This window comes from Takifugu rubripes, chromosome 5 (assembly GCF_901000725.2).
Source record: "Takifugu rubripes chromosome 5, fTakRub1.2, whole genome shotgun sequence".
NCBI lineage: Eukaryota > Metazoa > Chordata > Actinopteri > Tetraodontiformes > Tetraodontidae > Takifugu > Takifugu rubripes.
Window position 1 is genome coordinate 13669504 of NC_042289.1, and position 16600 is coordinate 13686103.

Here is a 16600-nt window from a genome sequence, read left to right on the forward strand (position 1 = left end):
GAGCGGAGCCTCGGCGGAGCCGCGACACTCCTCCGTCCATGTGCGGAGACGGCTGCTGCTGACGTCACCGCCCCGGAGGGCGGGAACGAAGGCAGCGTGGCGTTCAGGGACGTCGGAAAGCGTCCTTTTGCCCGATGGCGCCTTCAAAGACTGTCGGAAAAACTGACGGCCAGCGGGTAGGAACACCGTTCAGATATTCGCGTCGTTTTTCCGCTGGGAGTTAAAGATCCTGGAGATTTTAGGAAGATGCGTTAAGAAAACTTTATTTTTTATATTTCAGTTGAAATAATGGAAAAGCGTCTCTTTCTTTGAGCGTAAACGCAGCTGCTGCTGTCCTTCCCGGAGGCCTCGCGCGTCTCGGGATCGAAATGTTCCCGCTCAGGTGGAATCAGGCAGATGAAACCGGTTCCTGTCACATTTTTGTTTCGATGGTTAACCTGTCGACCTTCTGTCTCATTAAAACTCAAATTTACTGCCTCATAAAGGCTTTGCTGCATCTTTTTATTGCTGCCTTTTGTGATTTGAAGACCTGTCCGAGCTTTAATTAGAAATCCAGGATTAAACAAAGGCTCAATAGCAGCTCTTCCGGACTCAGGAGGACATTATTGTGCCACATCTGTTTTCAGTTAAAACTCCTTCAGATGCACTTCCTCCCATTTTCTCTTTAACTTGCTACATAATCAGTTTAATGTCGTTTATTACAGTCGTTGCAGTCGGGTTGTAATCCGCCACAGTGACACAGGAAAGGGTGGAGAGGATCTAAAGCTGACCTACTTTCAGCCCTGTTTGCCAGCAGGTCGCCGCACATGGAAACTGCTGAGTCACGGTTTCAAACCCTCGACCCACCTCTTGGGTTCTGCTTGTTTAGCCTGTCTGAGGCAGAATTTAACACTCTGCTGTCGGAACAAGGAGAGAAAGGGTCAATAGGAGCAGGTTTGGGATCCACCGGATCCTTCACCCGTCTGTGAGCAGCATGTCTGAGGCGTCTGTCACTGGAGAAGGTTCTGCTGTCTGGGGGGGTTGAAGAACCTTCCTGAAAAAGGTTCATCACGCAGCAGGGCGTCGTCAGCGTAGAGGAACTGGGCCCAAAGACGGGACCCTGAGGGATCCCACAGAACCAAGCCCAAGGTCTTGTTCATGCGACCCAAACAAAACAAGCCTCAAACGGGCCGGGAGAGCGAGGCAGTTCCACGTCTTCCTGGCCGTTCCCAAAGCAGATTCCAGATCCGAAAGGGGCACATTAAGGTCTTTGATTGGGGATAAATGGAGAAGAAGAGACATGTGTTTGGGGATGATGTTGAGTTGCTTCGGGCCTTCGGTAAACAGGAAGGCTAGTGTTGTCTTAGCTACGTCTCGTTAGCTTAGCCTGGTGCAAATATAATACAACGTTCAAATTTCAATGGTCTTTATTCGTCACGTACGCACCATACGCAGTAAAATGTGTATTAAAACACTCCAGAAAAATGAATATAAACATTACATTCATGCTAATACGGACGTTAGCTATGCTCAGTAGTATTGGCGTCATTTGCAGTTGTTGTAAAATAACTATTTGTACCAAATTAATGGTTTTAAATGGAATTTTAAAGACAATAAATGACACATGAAAACACATCCGGTTGTTTATTTACTGTAAAACATTAAAAGGGTTTAGATTCCACAGCTAGGTGGCTAACGTCAGGACTCCCGTTTACACCAGGCTAAGCTAAAGAGACGTAGCTGCTGATACACAATCCGTCAAAAGTTCATAAAGTCGATGCCAAAAATACCCCAAAAGAGGCAACAAAAAAGGACTTTTGTGTCGACGGTCAGCTGAATCCAGATCAGCCAGCGAGGACAGACGAGGATCAAAGACGGCCTCTGGCAGGAAGTGTGTGTGTGTGTGTGTGTGTGTCTGTGTCTGTGCGTGTGTGTGTGTGTGTGTGAGGCAGCAGAGCAGCAACATGTTGCTGAGACATTAAAAGTTTCCAGTAATGTGAAGAAACAAAACTGTTTTATTGTTTTCTTCCCAGAATCCTCCTGGTGAAACGCTGGTTTGAGCTAAGTGGACGGGTCAGTCTCACGTGGGGCAAACCCTGTCAAAGCAGCAGGTTAGCCGATGCTAACTGGGTCAAGACGATGTCACACGCCAGCACGTCTCCGAGAACGTCGTCAGCGAGGGGGCAGAGCCACCAAATAAGCGTGATATTAAGCGGGATAATCCAGTGGCGCTGAGACGCTAAGGCTGCAGCTTTGTGCTGAAACGATGTCGAATGTGCAGCAAAAACATTGCTGTTGCGTAACTGCAGCTACAGTCAGATCGTCGCTCCTCGCCCGGAGACGCCGCCCTGGCGCTGACGGTCAGCTGACTGGAATGTCGCCCGACTGCACTTTTTTTTAGCAGCGCTCCAGTTGAAAGCTAGCATCTGGGCTATTTTCGAACATCCGCAAAGGTTCGTTGAAAACAGACGAGGCATTGTGGGGTCACGTGACCGACAGTGATGGCGGCCATTTTTGCTCCTTCGCCAAATGTTTGAGTTTTATATTCAAATGCTAACATTAGCGTTCGGGTCTGCCCAGGATCATCGTTCATTGTTGAGCTTTAGCCTCAGAACTGAAGCTACCTTTTCAACAGCTAAAGGTCAACCATCTTGGCTAAATGTAGCCGGAGTGAAACCCTCTGCGGCGCTCCCGTGCCCGACACCGTGCGTGTTTAAGGAGCGTTAGCTCATCGAGGCTTTAGCCTCCGCAGCGTTTTCCTGCTTCAGCCTCTCTGCAGAAGCAGCTTTTTCCGTCTCTTCTCGCCAGCAGTTGAGAGATGTTGAGGTGCAGAGTTGCTCATCGCCGCCTCCCACACGCCGCATTAAACACTCACGTCCACGCGCTCGCTGCCATGCGCCGAGGAGCCCACACACTGCGAGAGGGCTGCAGGTGAAGCGGCGCTGACAGATTCTGTGTATTTCTGGCTGCTGTGAAGTCGCTTCTCCTGTGTAGGAGGCCAACAGAAGGTTTGCAACAAACAGTTTACCTACACGCTAACGGGCTAAGCTAACCAGTTTCCAGCTGTATCATGTCCGTGAGGCAGACACGATGTTTACCGTGATGGTAGCATGCTAATGCTAACGTTGGCCAGGTAACAACGACAACACGTAGCTGCTGACGTTTCTTTGACTTTGAACTTTTCAGGGGAATTTTCAGTCCTGAAGTGGCTGAAAAAATCAAAATGGCAGCTAAAGATGGTGTGGGCGTGTCCCTGGCAGGGTCAGGACCGCCCCCTCCCAAACCCCGCCTCTTTCCCTTTTCCCCAGCGATCAGATTGTTTGTCTGCAGGTGGTCGAGCTGATGCATCGCCTCATCGAAGCGTTTTGATGCTCGACCAACCGTCGCCATCGCCGTGAGGTCGCCTCGTTACCACGGCAACCGGCTCAGCAGCTGGAAACCACCAAACTTTATTCAACATGAACGGACGTAAAGTGCACGTCAGACCCAAACAGGAAGCTCACGGAGACGAGAGCAGGAAACGGGCCAGGTGGCCCCGCCCACACCAGTGGAACCAGTGGAACCAGTGCTCCCATTAGGACTGCTGAGACAAGACGGATCAGTCAGGACGACACGTGCGTGCGTGCGTGTGTGTGTGTGAGTGCACATGTGCATGTCACGATTCTGAGAGACCGGCTGGGGATCTTGACGCCAGCTCACTCATGCAGACATAAACACACACACACACACACACGCACGCACGCACGCGCACACACACACACACACACACTCACACACTCACACACACACACACACACACACACACTCACTCATAAACACACTCACACACACACACACGCACACACACACGCACACACACTCACACACAGACACACACACACTCACTCATAAACACACTCACACACACACGCACACACACTCACACACACACACACTCACACACACACACACGGCCTGGTCACATGCTCCCAGCATGGACCCACATGGCTCCTTCCTCTGTGTTTTCCTTCACGCTGACGTTCGGAACCTTCGGATCGTTGCCGATCCAGCGTTTTAATTTAGCCTTTTTTTCCGGGACACCGAGCACGAAGGATCCGGAGCCAGCGGAGCTCCTCATTAACGGACCTCCGTCTGCTCCTGTTCCGGTCTCTGGTGTGCCGAGGTCGTTGGTGCCGGTCCAGAACGCGGTCTGGCTGTCCACTGTTGCAGAAACACCATTAGCATTGTTAGCTAAAGCCCTGAGGCTAAGAGACCCTGACAGAGGTGTGAGTTTGGGTCACAGCAGAACCTGCTGATGCGACACAATCCAGGACTTCTGAGTTTGGGTCCAAATCTGGGTCGTTCTGATGGGCGACTCCCCCGACTCCAGGTCAGGACCTGGAATGGCACCTGGACCAGCACTTGGACCTGCACCTGGACCAGCACCTGGACCTGCACCTGGACCTGCACCTGAACCTGCACCTGGACCTGCACCTGGACCTGCACCTGGACCAGCTCCTGGACCTGCACCTGGACCTGGACCTGGAACTGCACCTGGACCTGCACCTGGACCTGCACCTGGACCAGCTCCTGGACCAGCTCCTGGACCTGCACCTGGACCTGGACCTGCACCTGGACCAGAAGAAGAAGGTTTATTGCCATTGTTCCTGGACCTGCACCTGGACCTGCACCTGGAACTGCACCTGGAGCTGCACCTGGAGCTGCACCTGGACCAGCTCCTGGACCTGCACCTGGACCAGCACCTGGACCTGCACCTGGACCAGCACCTGGATCAGCACCTGGATCAGCACCTGGACCTGGACCTGGAACTGCACCTGGACCAGCACCTGGACCTGCACCTGGACCAGCACCTGGATCAGCACCTGGACCTGCACCTGGACCAGCACCTGGATCAGCACCTGGACCTGCACCTGGACCAGCACCTGGATCAGCACCTGGATCAGCACCTGGACCAGCACCTGGACCTGCACCTGGACCAGCACCTGGATCAGCACCTGGACCTGCACCTGGACCAGCACCTGGATCAGCACCTGGACCTGCACCTGGACCAGCACCTGGACCTGCACCTGGATCAGCACCTGGACCTGCACCTGGACCTGCACCTGGACCTGGACTGTTCGATTTGTTTTACTTCCTGCTGTGTTCTGAACAACATCCTTCTGCTGCCTGTGTGTGTGTGTTTCTGTGTGTGTGTGTGTGTGTGTGTGTGTGTGATCAACCACTCGGCTGGTGTGACTCGCTGTCGTGGTAACGGGCTGCCTCCACCTGAGAGCCTAACAAAGGGAGCGTGCACCCTGGAGAGTGCACGTGTTTCTCGTGCGCTTCGCCACATCTGCAGCAGCGCTGGTCGTCCTGTCTCGTGTCACCTGGACCAGGAGGACATCATGGCAGAGACATGTGAGGGACACCAGCGTCACGTCGGCCACAAACATCCAGACTGTGACTTCAGGAGAAGCAGGTTCTCTGTTGCTAGGCAACCACAGATGATGCCTTCCACCACGAGCGTGTCGCCTAATGAGGAGCAGCTGCAGGCCGGCCGGTGAACTCTGACCTGCCCTTTGACCTCAGGGGGCCTGTGGAGCCGTGACTCACGCTGAAGTCCTCCAGGACAGAAAAGCAAGAACCAAAGTTGTTTTATCCATCAGCTGGAAGCTAAAGGCTACTAGCTAACGGCTAAAAGCTAACGGCTAACGGCTAAGTCAGCAGGGCACTTTGTACTAAAGCTCCTGAAAATGAGACCAAATTAAGCATCAAATCTGCCAAAGGTGTCAGAAACAGGGGGGAACCAGTCTGATCTGGGACTAACGCTAATGCTAATGCTAACCCCCCCGAAATTCATTACGAGGCCGCTGAGTTCATTTCATGTGCTAGCAGGTTCGTTTACAAGCTACCAGGATCGTTCATGTGCTAGCAGGCTAGCTGCAGACTTCAATTTGAAACATTCATTCTCCTCTGGTTCTTCCAGGTTTTCCATGATTCTTTCCAGGTGACATTTTGTTCTGGTTCAACAGTTTGTGGTTCTGGAGGACTGGAGGAGAAGGTTCCCTGTATGCACGCACACACACACACACACACGCACGCACACACACACACACACACGCACGCACGCACGCACGCACACACACACACGCACACACACGCACGCACACACACACACACACGCACACACACGCACGCACACACACACACCTGCCAGGTGAAGCAGTGATTCCGATCAATCCTTCCTAACACTTCCCGAATGAGGAAACATAAATGCGGCATCACATGACCAACAACATCGTCGTCAAGGAAACGGTCATCAGAACCAGCCGGACCGGACTTTATTCCAGACACCCGCGGTGTCAGTTCAGCTAAAGAGGAAGCAGCCGCGGCGCTGATGTCACCTGGGAAGGAGGGAAAACCAGCAGGGAGGGAAGACTGAGGACTTGTGTCCTCCGGGACAGAACCTGAGCTGGACAGAACCTGAGCTGGACAGAACCTGGTGAAAAGGTTCCACACCGAAGAACCTCAACGTGGATTCTGTTGCTTTGGTGCTCAGATGATTTGAGACCAGTTTGGATCTGCTGAAGGAACCCAGCTGGGTTGGTTCCATCAGTGTCCTCGGGACGTTTCTGGTTCTGCTGAACACCAGCGAGCTCAGGGAGTTAGCCTGTTAGCCTGACATTAGCCCGACATTAGCCTGACCTTAACCTGAAGTTAGCCTGACCTTAGCCTGGTGTTAGCCTGACATTAGCCTAACATGCCTGGCCTTAGCGCTCATGCTAGGGGCCTTAGCGCTCGTGCTAGGGGCCTTAGCGCTCATGCTAGGGGCCTTAGCGCTCGTGCTAGGGGCCTTAGCGCTCATGCTAGGGGCCTTAGCGCTCGTGCGTTGCTGTTGTGTTTGTGCCTGTTGCTGCTGCTCCGTTGTGCTTCTGTGTTGCGTCGCTCCGACACAACGAGCATCAGTTGCGTGTTGGGTGAAGTCCGGGTTGCGTAACGAGCTCTGCATTCCAGGTAGGATCCGGGCCGGCTCACAGGCCCGTGGCCCCGGAGGAGAATGTGCGGGAGCAGACGAGCAGCAGAGCCGCACGCACACAAACAGAGCTGCCTGATTTTATCGGAGCGCCGCGGGCGGCCGGGCTGGACCCCGGCCCGGTTCGTCTGGAGGTTTTCCTGTCACTTGACTTCATGTGCACGCCGCTCCGCGACCCCGTGACCTCTCATTCGTCCTTTCATCGGCGCCGCACGCTAACAGCGGCGCTCCCCTCCCCCCCGCTCGGCCGCCAGGGTGTGTTGTGGGCACCGCTGACTGGCTGCGTGTCACCAAGATCAGTCAAGACCCCTCATGCACGCTCGTGCACACGCACCATCATTCCAGTTGCTGAATAATACAAAGCAAACACTGACCTACTTTCAGAGCAGGGAACATGCTCCACGGAACACCCGGAGCGGAGCGCGCACAGGAACGGGACTGTGGGCGGAGCCGGGCGCAGGAGGACTCTTCCAGCCATTGGCTCGTCCAGGGATTAAAGGCGGGAGGGGCGTGGCCTCAGCAGGCAGCACACATGGCAGCGCATGTGATCTGCCTGACACCAATCCGCTCCGGGAGGGTTTTGGATCCGGCTCCGGGTCTTCGCTCCTCTTCCAAATGTGATTAGAGCGGCAGCAGCAGAACCCGGAGGGGCCTCCAGGATGGGGCCCCTCCGGAGCAGGAATGCAGTCCTCAGGAACTGGGCCTCACATGTGTCCTCCCGGTCCACATTCCACCCTCTCAGGGTTCTGCTGGTTCTGCCCAGCACGAAGCAGAACCCTGAAGATGGAACCAGTTCCATCCCAGTGCTGCGGCAGGTTGACGTGGTGCGTCTGTGGCTCTGCTGTGCGTCTGTGGCTCTGCTGCGCGTCTGTGGACCTGCTGCGCGTCTGTGGCTCTGCTGCGCGTCTGTGGACCTGCTGCGCGTCTGTGGCTCTGCTGCGCGTCTGTGGACCTGCTGCGCGTCTGTGGCTCTGCTGCGCGTCTGTGGCTCTGCTGCGCGTCTGTGGACCTGCTGCGCGTCTGTGGACCTGCTGTGCGTCTGTGGCTCTGCTGTGCGTCTGTGGCTCTGCTGACCTTCAGGCTGATGATGGTGACCAGAAAGTGGGACGCTTGGTAAAAATAGAGCAGTGTCACGTCTGAGCTGGGACCAAAGGAGATGAAAGGAAACGTTTGCTAGCGCCATTAAATTACCCCAACTGACCCCCCCCCCCCCCCACCCCCCACTGGGCAAACTGGGACCTAAACACTGGTCCAGTCCCAGTCGGCTACGCTAACGTGATGGTGATCATGAGCTGCCGCGTTAACGAGCTCGCTCACACCTGCAGCGCTAAGAAACGCTCGTTTCCGTGGGAACCCAGACCGGGCTCTCCATCCTGGAGCTCCGAGTGCTGCTGCGGATTACGGAGCTTTCAGAGGCCTCAGGGAAGAAAACAATTATGTTCACAAAAGTCAGGGAAATAATGACGCTTTTACTTGGACCTCGTTAGCATTAGCATTAGCATGGTGCCTCTGCCTGCGACCAACATCAAATTACAAAGCTATTGACAACCAATAAATTTAAATCCATCGGGTTTGTTCTTCTGCTTGTGCACCTGCGGCTAACAGAAGCTAACAGAAGCTAACAGAAGCTAACAGAAGCTAAAGGTGACACAGGGGTCAAGAGAAGATGGACCAGAAGGTTCCTGAACTGGAAACAGTGTCAACAAAGCAGCGCACATCAAGGTCGAGCTGTTTGCATCTCGCATCGTGTGCACGTTGCCATGACAGCGGGAGAACCTGCCCGCCGAGGTTTCATCCCAATAAAAACAAGGAATGTTTCTGGGAACGTCGGGATCCCGAACAGAACCTCGTGGTTTGTTGTCCTCTGGCTGGATTTGTCTCCCGGACCCCCGCTGACACGATGTTTAGCATTTAGCTAGCATGCTAAAAGAAGAGCGGCTTCCTCTTATTTCCCTTTGGTGACGCAGCACTGACGCCACGCGGTCAGTGGCGGTACTGCACCCCCAACTGTTTATGGAATTGTGTGTTTGGTTTTTAAAACCAAAAATGAAGAATTTTCTTCAGAAATATTTCAAATTCTGTGTTTTCACCTCAGAATCAGACTTTTCTGTTAATCTCAGCTGAAAGTTAGAGCTTCATTCTTCCACCAAGGAGCCTTAAAGACACCAGGATGATCCAAAACCGCCATAAGAGACCCTGATCCAGACCCTGGTCCGATCCTAATGGGCTTGGACCTCCTGAACCCCAACGTCCCTCCGGAACATCGGACTGGGTCCCATCGACTCGCTTTCCCACTGCACCAACGTTCGCACCGTTGGAAACCATCAGATCACGAAGACGTCGCTCGACGCTCCACAGGGCCGGATGGTTTTAGCATTAGCGTGAGCCAAAGGTCGCGTGGTCTCGTCGCCCTCCTGTCGCCCACAGCGCCCCCAGAGGCGGGAGGAGGAAGTTCAGGACTCAAGGAGACAAAAGTGGCTTTAAATTAATTTATTTTAAAAAAGCATCTTTCCACGGAAGCAGAACATTATGGTTTTCTTTTGCTATCGTTTGGAACGTGTACGGTCAGAAACAGACTCGCCGGGGGGGCGGAACAGTAAAATCATGGGGGGGGGGATCTGCCAACACCACAAAGTCAACACAGCCAGAGGAGGAGGAGGAAGGTGGGAGAGAAAGAAACAGATGAAAACACAAACATTTAACCAAGTGCGGGGGGGGGGCGGGGGTCAGGGGTCATGCAGGGTCAACATCTGGAGATAAACGTGGAGGCTATGCTGCTCATCTGTATTAAAATATGTTACCAAGCCGTTTCCATGGCAACACGGGGAACAGAACCCAACTTCCTTTGGGTTCGATTCATCCTGATGAAGCTGGTCAGAATGGGGGGGCCGGGGGGGGGGGGTGAGAGCGGCTAGCTGCCAGAGTTCAGGAATATTCACCGATGAAGGTCAGGACGTCCTGCCGAGGTGTCCTATCTGCTCTGAGGTAGATGCGACAGAAAGGTGGCGTCCTGTCCAAGCTGAGTGTCTACCCCCCCCCCCGAGGGGGGCGGGGGGCTGTTGTTAAGGCTTCCTGTGGGCGTGGCTTCAGGTTCACAGGTGGAAGGGTCCGGTTCAGCTCGACGCACTTTTATCATCTAAGAGGGAGGTTTGGCACCCGGGAGGAGGAGGGGGGTGGTAGGAGGGGGGTGTGGGGGGGGGGCGAGCAGCCTAGTTGACCTGACTTCCCGGGTCGTTGGCAGAGTCCGAGTCAGGGGGCTGGGATCCAGCCTCGGCCTCCGTTTTGATGCGCTTGGTGTCGGGCTGGGCGCCGCCCGGCTGGTCCTCGTTCTGCCGTTTGGTGGGGAGCGAGGCGGAGGCGGAGGCGTGCGCCGCCAACAGGTGCAGCGGGCTCGCCGCCACTGCAGCGCCACGGCGAGAAAAGAGGCGGGGTTAGCAGAGGAAGCAGCCGCTGACGTCAAAGCACTTTAAAATGAGCCAATTCCGCCACCTGGCGGCCGAGACCAAAACCTGCAGGCGGAGCCAAAATGGTCCCTGATAGAACTTTGGTTCCGACCCGCTCAGGCGCCGATTCATCAAGACAAACTCACCGGAGCTGGAGGGGCCCTGCAGGGCGGCGGCCACGTGGGTCCCGTTCTGTGTGATGGCCTTGACAGGAAGCTGGTGCTGACCCAGCGGCGCCTGCTGCACGATGGTCACGGTCTGCAGCGGCGCCGACGGGCTCTGGATGACGCGACTGGAGGCTCCTATGGAGGTGATGGTGGGAACCGCCTCCACTTTAACTGAGGAGGAGCAACGACTCAGACCCGGAAACATCTGGAACCTGGTCCCGATGCTCCCGGAGGTGCGTGGGACTCACCTTTGACCTCTCCGCGCTCGCCGTTCTCCTGCAGCTCGGCCTTGCTGATGATGGCGGCGGGCTGAGCGATGACGGCGGTGGCGGGGCTCAGGGAGCCCGCCGGGATCTGCTGCAGCACGTGGACCGTCTGCACGGCGGGCTGCGAGGCGCTGGTGCTCACCGGCGAGGCCATGGTGTAGGTCACAGGCTTGATGGTCTGAGGTAGCGAACGCTGCACCGCGATGAGGACCGGGCTGCCCACGGGAGAACCTGCAACACAGACGGCGTTAGGGTCCGGAGCGGGAGGGGCGCCGGGGCGGGAGGAGCGCCCGGAGCAAGACCCGCCGGGTCACCTGGCGTGTTGTGGCCGAGGCGGGCTTCCTGAATCACCGCCAGTTTGGGCTGGAGCGCCGCGCCGGAGCTGCCGGAGACGTTGGCGGAGGTCGGGGTGGAAGCCGAGGAGGTGTCCAGCTCCAGCGGGACCGGGGAGCCCTCCCGGGACAGGCTGTCGGGGGTCTGCAGCCCGCTGGAGTGGGCCGACAGGACGCCGGAGTGGTTGGGAGAGGCCGGGGCACTCCTGCAGGGGCGAGAGGTCAGGGGTCAGAGGCAGCAAGGTCAAAGGGAGCCGCGGCCGTGCGCCGGCCAGACCTGGAGGACAGGGGTCCGTGCGGGGTCCTGAAGCAGGGGCCGCCCCGCGGCCGCCGCTTCCTGAAGGCCTGCTCGATGAGCTTGGCCTCCGAAGACGGGTCGATCCTCCAGAAGGAACCTTTGCCCGGCTCCTCCTGCGACCGCGCCACTTTGATGAAGTACCGGTTCAGCGACAGGTTGTGGCGAATGGAGTTCTGCCGGGCAGAGAGCGGGTTTATGTGGGAGGTTCTAAGGCGGCGTGCGCGGCGGGAGGCGCTCAGAACCCACCTGCCAGCCTTTGTCGGCGGTGCGGTAGTACGGGTAGTTCTTGGTGATGTGGTTGTAGATGCCGTTGAGCGTCAGCTGCTTGTCGGGGGCCAGCGCGATGGCCTGGACGATCAGCTGGGCGTACGAGTACGGAGGCTTGGAGTCGTCCTGCCGGGAACACGGAGCCGGACCCGTTAGCCAACAGCCGGTTCTGGTTCTGACCACAGACCCGCACGACCTTTGCTCACCTTTGGACTGTCGCCTCCGGAGGCGTCTTTGTCGTTCTCCGGCTGCGAGTTCTCGTTGAGGAGCTGCAGCTCCGCTGAGGTGACCATGCGCCCCCCCCATCCTGAAGCCCGAGGAACCGGCGCCGCGCGGGCTGGAGGGACACGAGTTGGCGGCGCTGCGGAGAACAGATTGGGTTAGGTTGGGTCCAGACGGAAGGAGCGGGAAACTCAAGCAGGGTCAAAGTTCTGCCGTGGTTCTAGTGACCGGGGTTCTGCTTCAACATGACATGAACCGGTTCTGGACCATCTGGGTCAGACCAGGCGTTCTGATGGGCCGGGTTCAGAACTTTAGACCCGGATTCGGCTCATTAAGTCGGTAATGCAAGAACTTTAAAAACCAAACCAAGGATTTCACGTCTGAGGTCCGCGAAGTTCTGGAGGGCGATCTGGTACCTGATGGTTCCGGTCGGCGAGGGCAGCGGGCTCATGAGGTGGGCGATGTTGTCTGGAATGTTGATGGTGAGCGGCGAGATGTGCGGCTGCACCGGCTTCACCGGAGACTCCGGAGCTTCGCGCTTCAGCTTCTTGGTGCTGGTCAGAGCCGTGAAGGTGATCTTGATGTTGGTGCTGGGGAACCTGAAGGTGCACCTGGAGGGAGAGAACACCGGGTCAGAACCAGCAGTTCTGGAGGAGGCCGGGGACCGCCTGGAGGGACGTGGTCCCCCGTCCACTCCTGGGACACCAGGAGTAGCTGGAGCTTCGGACAACCCAGTCCGAACCGAGTCAGCGGAACACCCGTTAAAGTCCAAACGGATCAGCTCCAACCCTCCGGATCTGCTCGGAGATCATCGTGGACCCCGGGGGGGGGCAGTAAACGGGACCGGCTCACTGCCCCCCGACAGGACAAGATGGACCCGACTGAACCCCCCCCCCCCCCCGACCCACAACCAGAGAATGTAAACAGGAGGATGGCGAGGGGGGAGGAGCCCGTCCGTGGGTGAGGGAGGGGGGCGCCGCTCCCTCCTGGAGTCTGTTGACATCACCACAGAGGAATCCCGGGAACCCGGCCCACCAGCCCCCGCTCTGAGGCGGGTCGACCGAGGACCCGGGGAGGATCAGGGGGAGGCAGCGGGTCCACCCGGACCAGCACCGCTGGGGGGGGGGGGGGGCGCTCCCGTCCTGCTGGAACCTTTACACAACCTCAACAAGCTGCAACAAGTTTATTTGTGTGGTGAAAAGAGGAGAAAGAGCAGCGATGGAACGCCGGCGCTGATCCAGCAGGCACCGGCCCCCGACCCCCCAGGAAGACGCCACGTCAACGTCACCAGTCCAGCTCTGGAACCAGCACAAAAGCCGCGTCCTGGACCAGTTATTGACTCTTCCTGATCCACCCGAGTTAATCAATTATCAGCAGGATTCAGGATCAGGTTTCACTGCAGCCACTGGTTGCGTGAGCTGCTCCCGCATGGACCCCCCCCCCCCCCCCCCCCCCCCAGGAAAACACTCCCTGGACCCCCAGATGGGGGTCAAGTCCCCAAACGTGGCTTCAGCAGCGCTTCAGAGCAACCTGCACAAAATGGCTACGGGCGGCCGTAAATCCGGATGGGGATTAAGCTCAAGCGAGCATTTCTGCTACAACTGCGATCAAAGTGCACGTAGCTGCTACAGGTGGGGGGGCCACGGCGGCCCTGGGGGCCCCGGGCCGCGCCCCGCGGGGCCACAGGGCGGGACGGACGGTTTGTTTACGTTTCAGGTCGACAGCGGCTCCATTCACAACACCGCCGATGCTAAAGCTAACTGCTAGCTCACATGTCCGCACGGCAGGGAGCAGGACTGTTTACACCACCACGCAGATCCGTGCGTGATCCCGCGGGATGTCCACGCAAACTAACCTCCGTTAACAGCGATCATCCGGGGGGGGGAGGGAGACCAGCTAGCTTTAGCCGAAGCCCCCAGCAGGAGCCGCTCCGTGCGGCTAAAGCTCGGCAGAGCCGGAGGCTCGGCAACACACATGCTAACAAAAATGTCAACAAAGAAAATGGCAGAAGGAGCAGGACGCCGCCTCGGTGCTAACAGGCTAAAACACGTGGTGTCCTCCGACCCGGCGGGGCCACATTCACCCGGTGTTGTTACGCTTGGCGTTAGCCTGCTGCTAGCGCCGCCGTCCACATGTTCGCCCGCAGACGCACTCACATTCGCGGCAGCTGCAGAGGAGCGGCGCCCCGCCGCAGGAACACTCCATCCACGAACACCCCGTTCTTGCCCAGACACCTCAGGTAGAAGTCGCCGCTGCCCGTGCCGTCATCACTGGCGGTGAAAATCTCCAGATGCCTCCGGGAGATGAAGCTGGAGTGGCCCATGCTCACGTCCACCGAGCCCTGGGACGAGTTCCGGCCGATAGTAACCGAGCGCTTTTTCATCATGTACTCGAACTCGCGGCCCTCGAGCCGGGCGACCGGCCCAGAAGCGCCGCTCGCAACAGCCATGTCGGCCTTTCCTGTCTCTAAATACCGGGCAGATGATTCAGCGGTGTCGCCGCGCCAGAGTGTGGCCCTTCAGGCTGGAGCCGAGCAGCGAGACGGGCACCAAACACAAAACAGGAATTTCGGGGCGAACATGCGAGGCCAGGACAGCGGCTCCGACCCACCGCCGAGAGAAAGGCGAGCGGGGAGGACCAACCAAACGGGCCCGAGCGGGACGGGGCGTGACTGACGGCGCGCTGCGCCAATCAGAGCGCAGGGAGCGCTCGCAGCTCCGCGGCTGTGGCCAATGGGCGTCGGGAACGAGCCCGAGGACGCGTTCAAGGACGGTTGGTGCGTAGCACGACGCGCGTTTGCTGCCGGAGGGAAGTAAAAGGCGGAAGTGGCCTTTCAGAGACCCGGGAGCGGAGCGGAGCCGTCCACTTTCCACACAATCGCCTCAGCAGAGACACGTTCGCGATTTACTGCCATTTTCCGGCATCATTAGTTCGTTTCAAGCGCCGATCGAAGCAGCGGAACGGGCAGACGTGCGCGTCCATGTCAACGCCAGTCTGCCGCATTTCATCCTCTTGCCGCATCACGGCGTCACGCGCCTCCGCTCCCTCACGTGCTCCGCGCCGGGTTTGTCGACTCTCCGGCTTCTGCAGCATCTTCATGACGACGTCGTTCGATTTGTTATTGCTGATTACACGTTGTTGGATCAATGACCGGCTGATTTACGGCAGCGGGGTCCGCAGTAACCCGCTGGTCTTTAGGAGGCACCTCCCTCGTGACCTCAGATGTCAGTGACCTCTGACCTCTGCAGGACACTTGTTTGTAAACAAGTGTGACCTCTGCTCAGGTGTGAAGTCACAGCCAGGCCCCTGAGTGCCGAGGGGACCGCGGCGCTAATGTCCTGAGCCGAGGCCCCCGTGAGGACCGTTGCCACCGGCGACGGTGCGACCGAGAGCGCTACGTAGCATCCAGGCAGTGCTCGTTCCTTTAGAGCGCTGCAACATCCCAAACTGAAAAAACACTTTTCACATTGCAGGAACAACAAAGGGACACTGCTGCTAATTAGCTTAATGCTGCCAGACAAGGCTAACACAAGCTAGCCCGTCCTGCTTCTCGCAGCACCAGAAGAATCATCACATTTCTGCTCGCAGGCGTTTTCAAAAAAGTTGCTATTTTTGTCCTCAGACAAGAAACAAATCTGCTCTTTGTCCCCACGTCACAGCGAGGTCACGCTCTTTAGATAAGCTTTAAAAAATAACCCACGGTACATTTGAAAGTCAACCCAGGAGTCAACAAAGACTCAACATTCTCAGTAAAAACATGCAACAGTCTGCAGGGTTCCTGGCCACCAGGGGGCGCCACGCTCCGCCTCCGGCCTGCACAGACGCCGCCGCGACCTCGCCAGACATTTGGAGCAGGAACCCAAACAAGAGATGATTGTGTTGAAACTCGCCCGTATTTGTACATATTTGACATATTTGACTCTGGGTTCTGCTCTGAATTAGAACCTTTTAGAACCCGGAGAAAAGCAAAAGAAACTCTCGTTACCGAACACGTGCGCTTGATTATCGATGTGTTGTTTCTGCCAGTTTGATCGGTTGAATTATTTTATCAACACACAGGTAGACGAGAGTTAGCATGTTAGTTTAGCATGGCTGCAGGCCCAATCACAGACCAATCAAAAGTGTGTGTGAGGACCAGGATATGCTTTTCACTAGTAAAGTGAGGACATGTGTCCGGTCCTGGGCATCTCAAAGGTGTGTGTTTGGGTTCAGATTTGTTTGGGTTAGAGTTCCCTTTGGGTCAAGGTCAGAGTCAAGGTCAGGCTTTAGGGGTGTGGAGCTGGGGAGATGGATTATGATGCTGAAAGTCCTCACAGTGATAGAAGTTCCAGGAGCAGTGGGCGTGTGTTTGTGTTAAGAAAAGATGCAGGCGAGTCCTGAATCTGGTCGATCGTTTTATATCATCATTTAAAATCTTGTTTACATGTTTACTACCTGAGATTCTAAACCTGTACAAATTAAGTTATTGTCAATATTTTAATTAACACGTGAGCTCATAGCATCTCCGGGGAAACGCTAACGTACTATATTACTGGGATTGTAATGACATCTACCATCAAGAGTACTTCAGGGCCAAAGCGGAGGCGGGCCGGTCCCGCGGGAGGGTGGGCCGGG

The 16600-nt window shown here is 56.6% G+C and overlaps 1 protein-coding gene across 1 annotated transcript; it reads right to left on the minus strand.

Moving 5' to 3' along the window:
- Positions 1 to 9465: 9465 nt before the first annotated feature.
- Positions 9466 to 14606, minus strand: LOC101066007 (forkhead box protein K2-like). The gene is given in 10 exon segments (XM_029836278.1): positions 9466 to 10391; positions 10581 to 10772; positions 10850 to 11098; positions 11182 to 11405; positions 11477 to 11670; positions 11744 to 11890; positions 11971 to 12063; positions 12065 to 12125; positions 12403 to 12597; positions 14143 to 14606. Coding segments are annotated over 10 exon segments (1839 nt in total). The 5' UTR covers positions 14436 to 14606; the 3' UTR covers positions 9466 to 10200.
- Positions 14607 to 16600: the final 1994 nt, after the last annotated feature.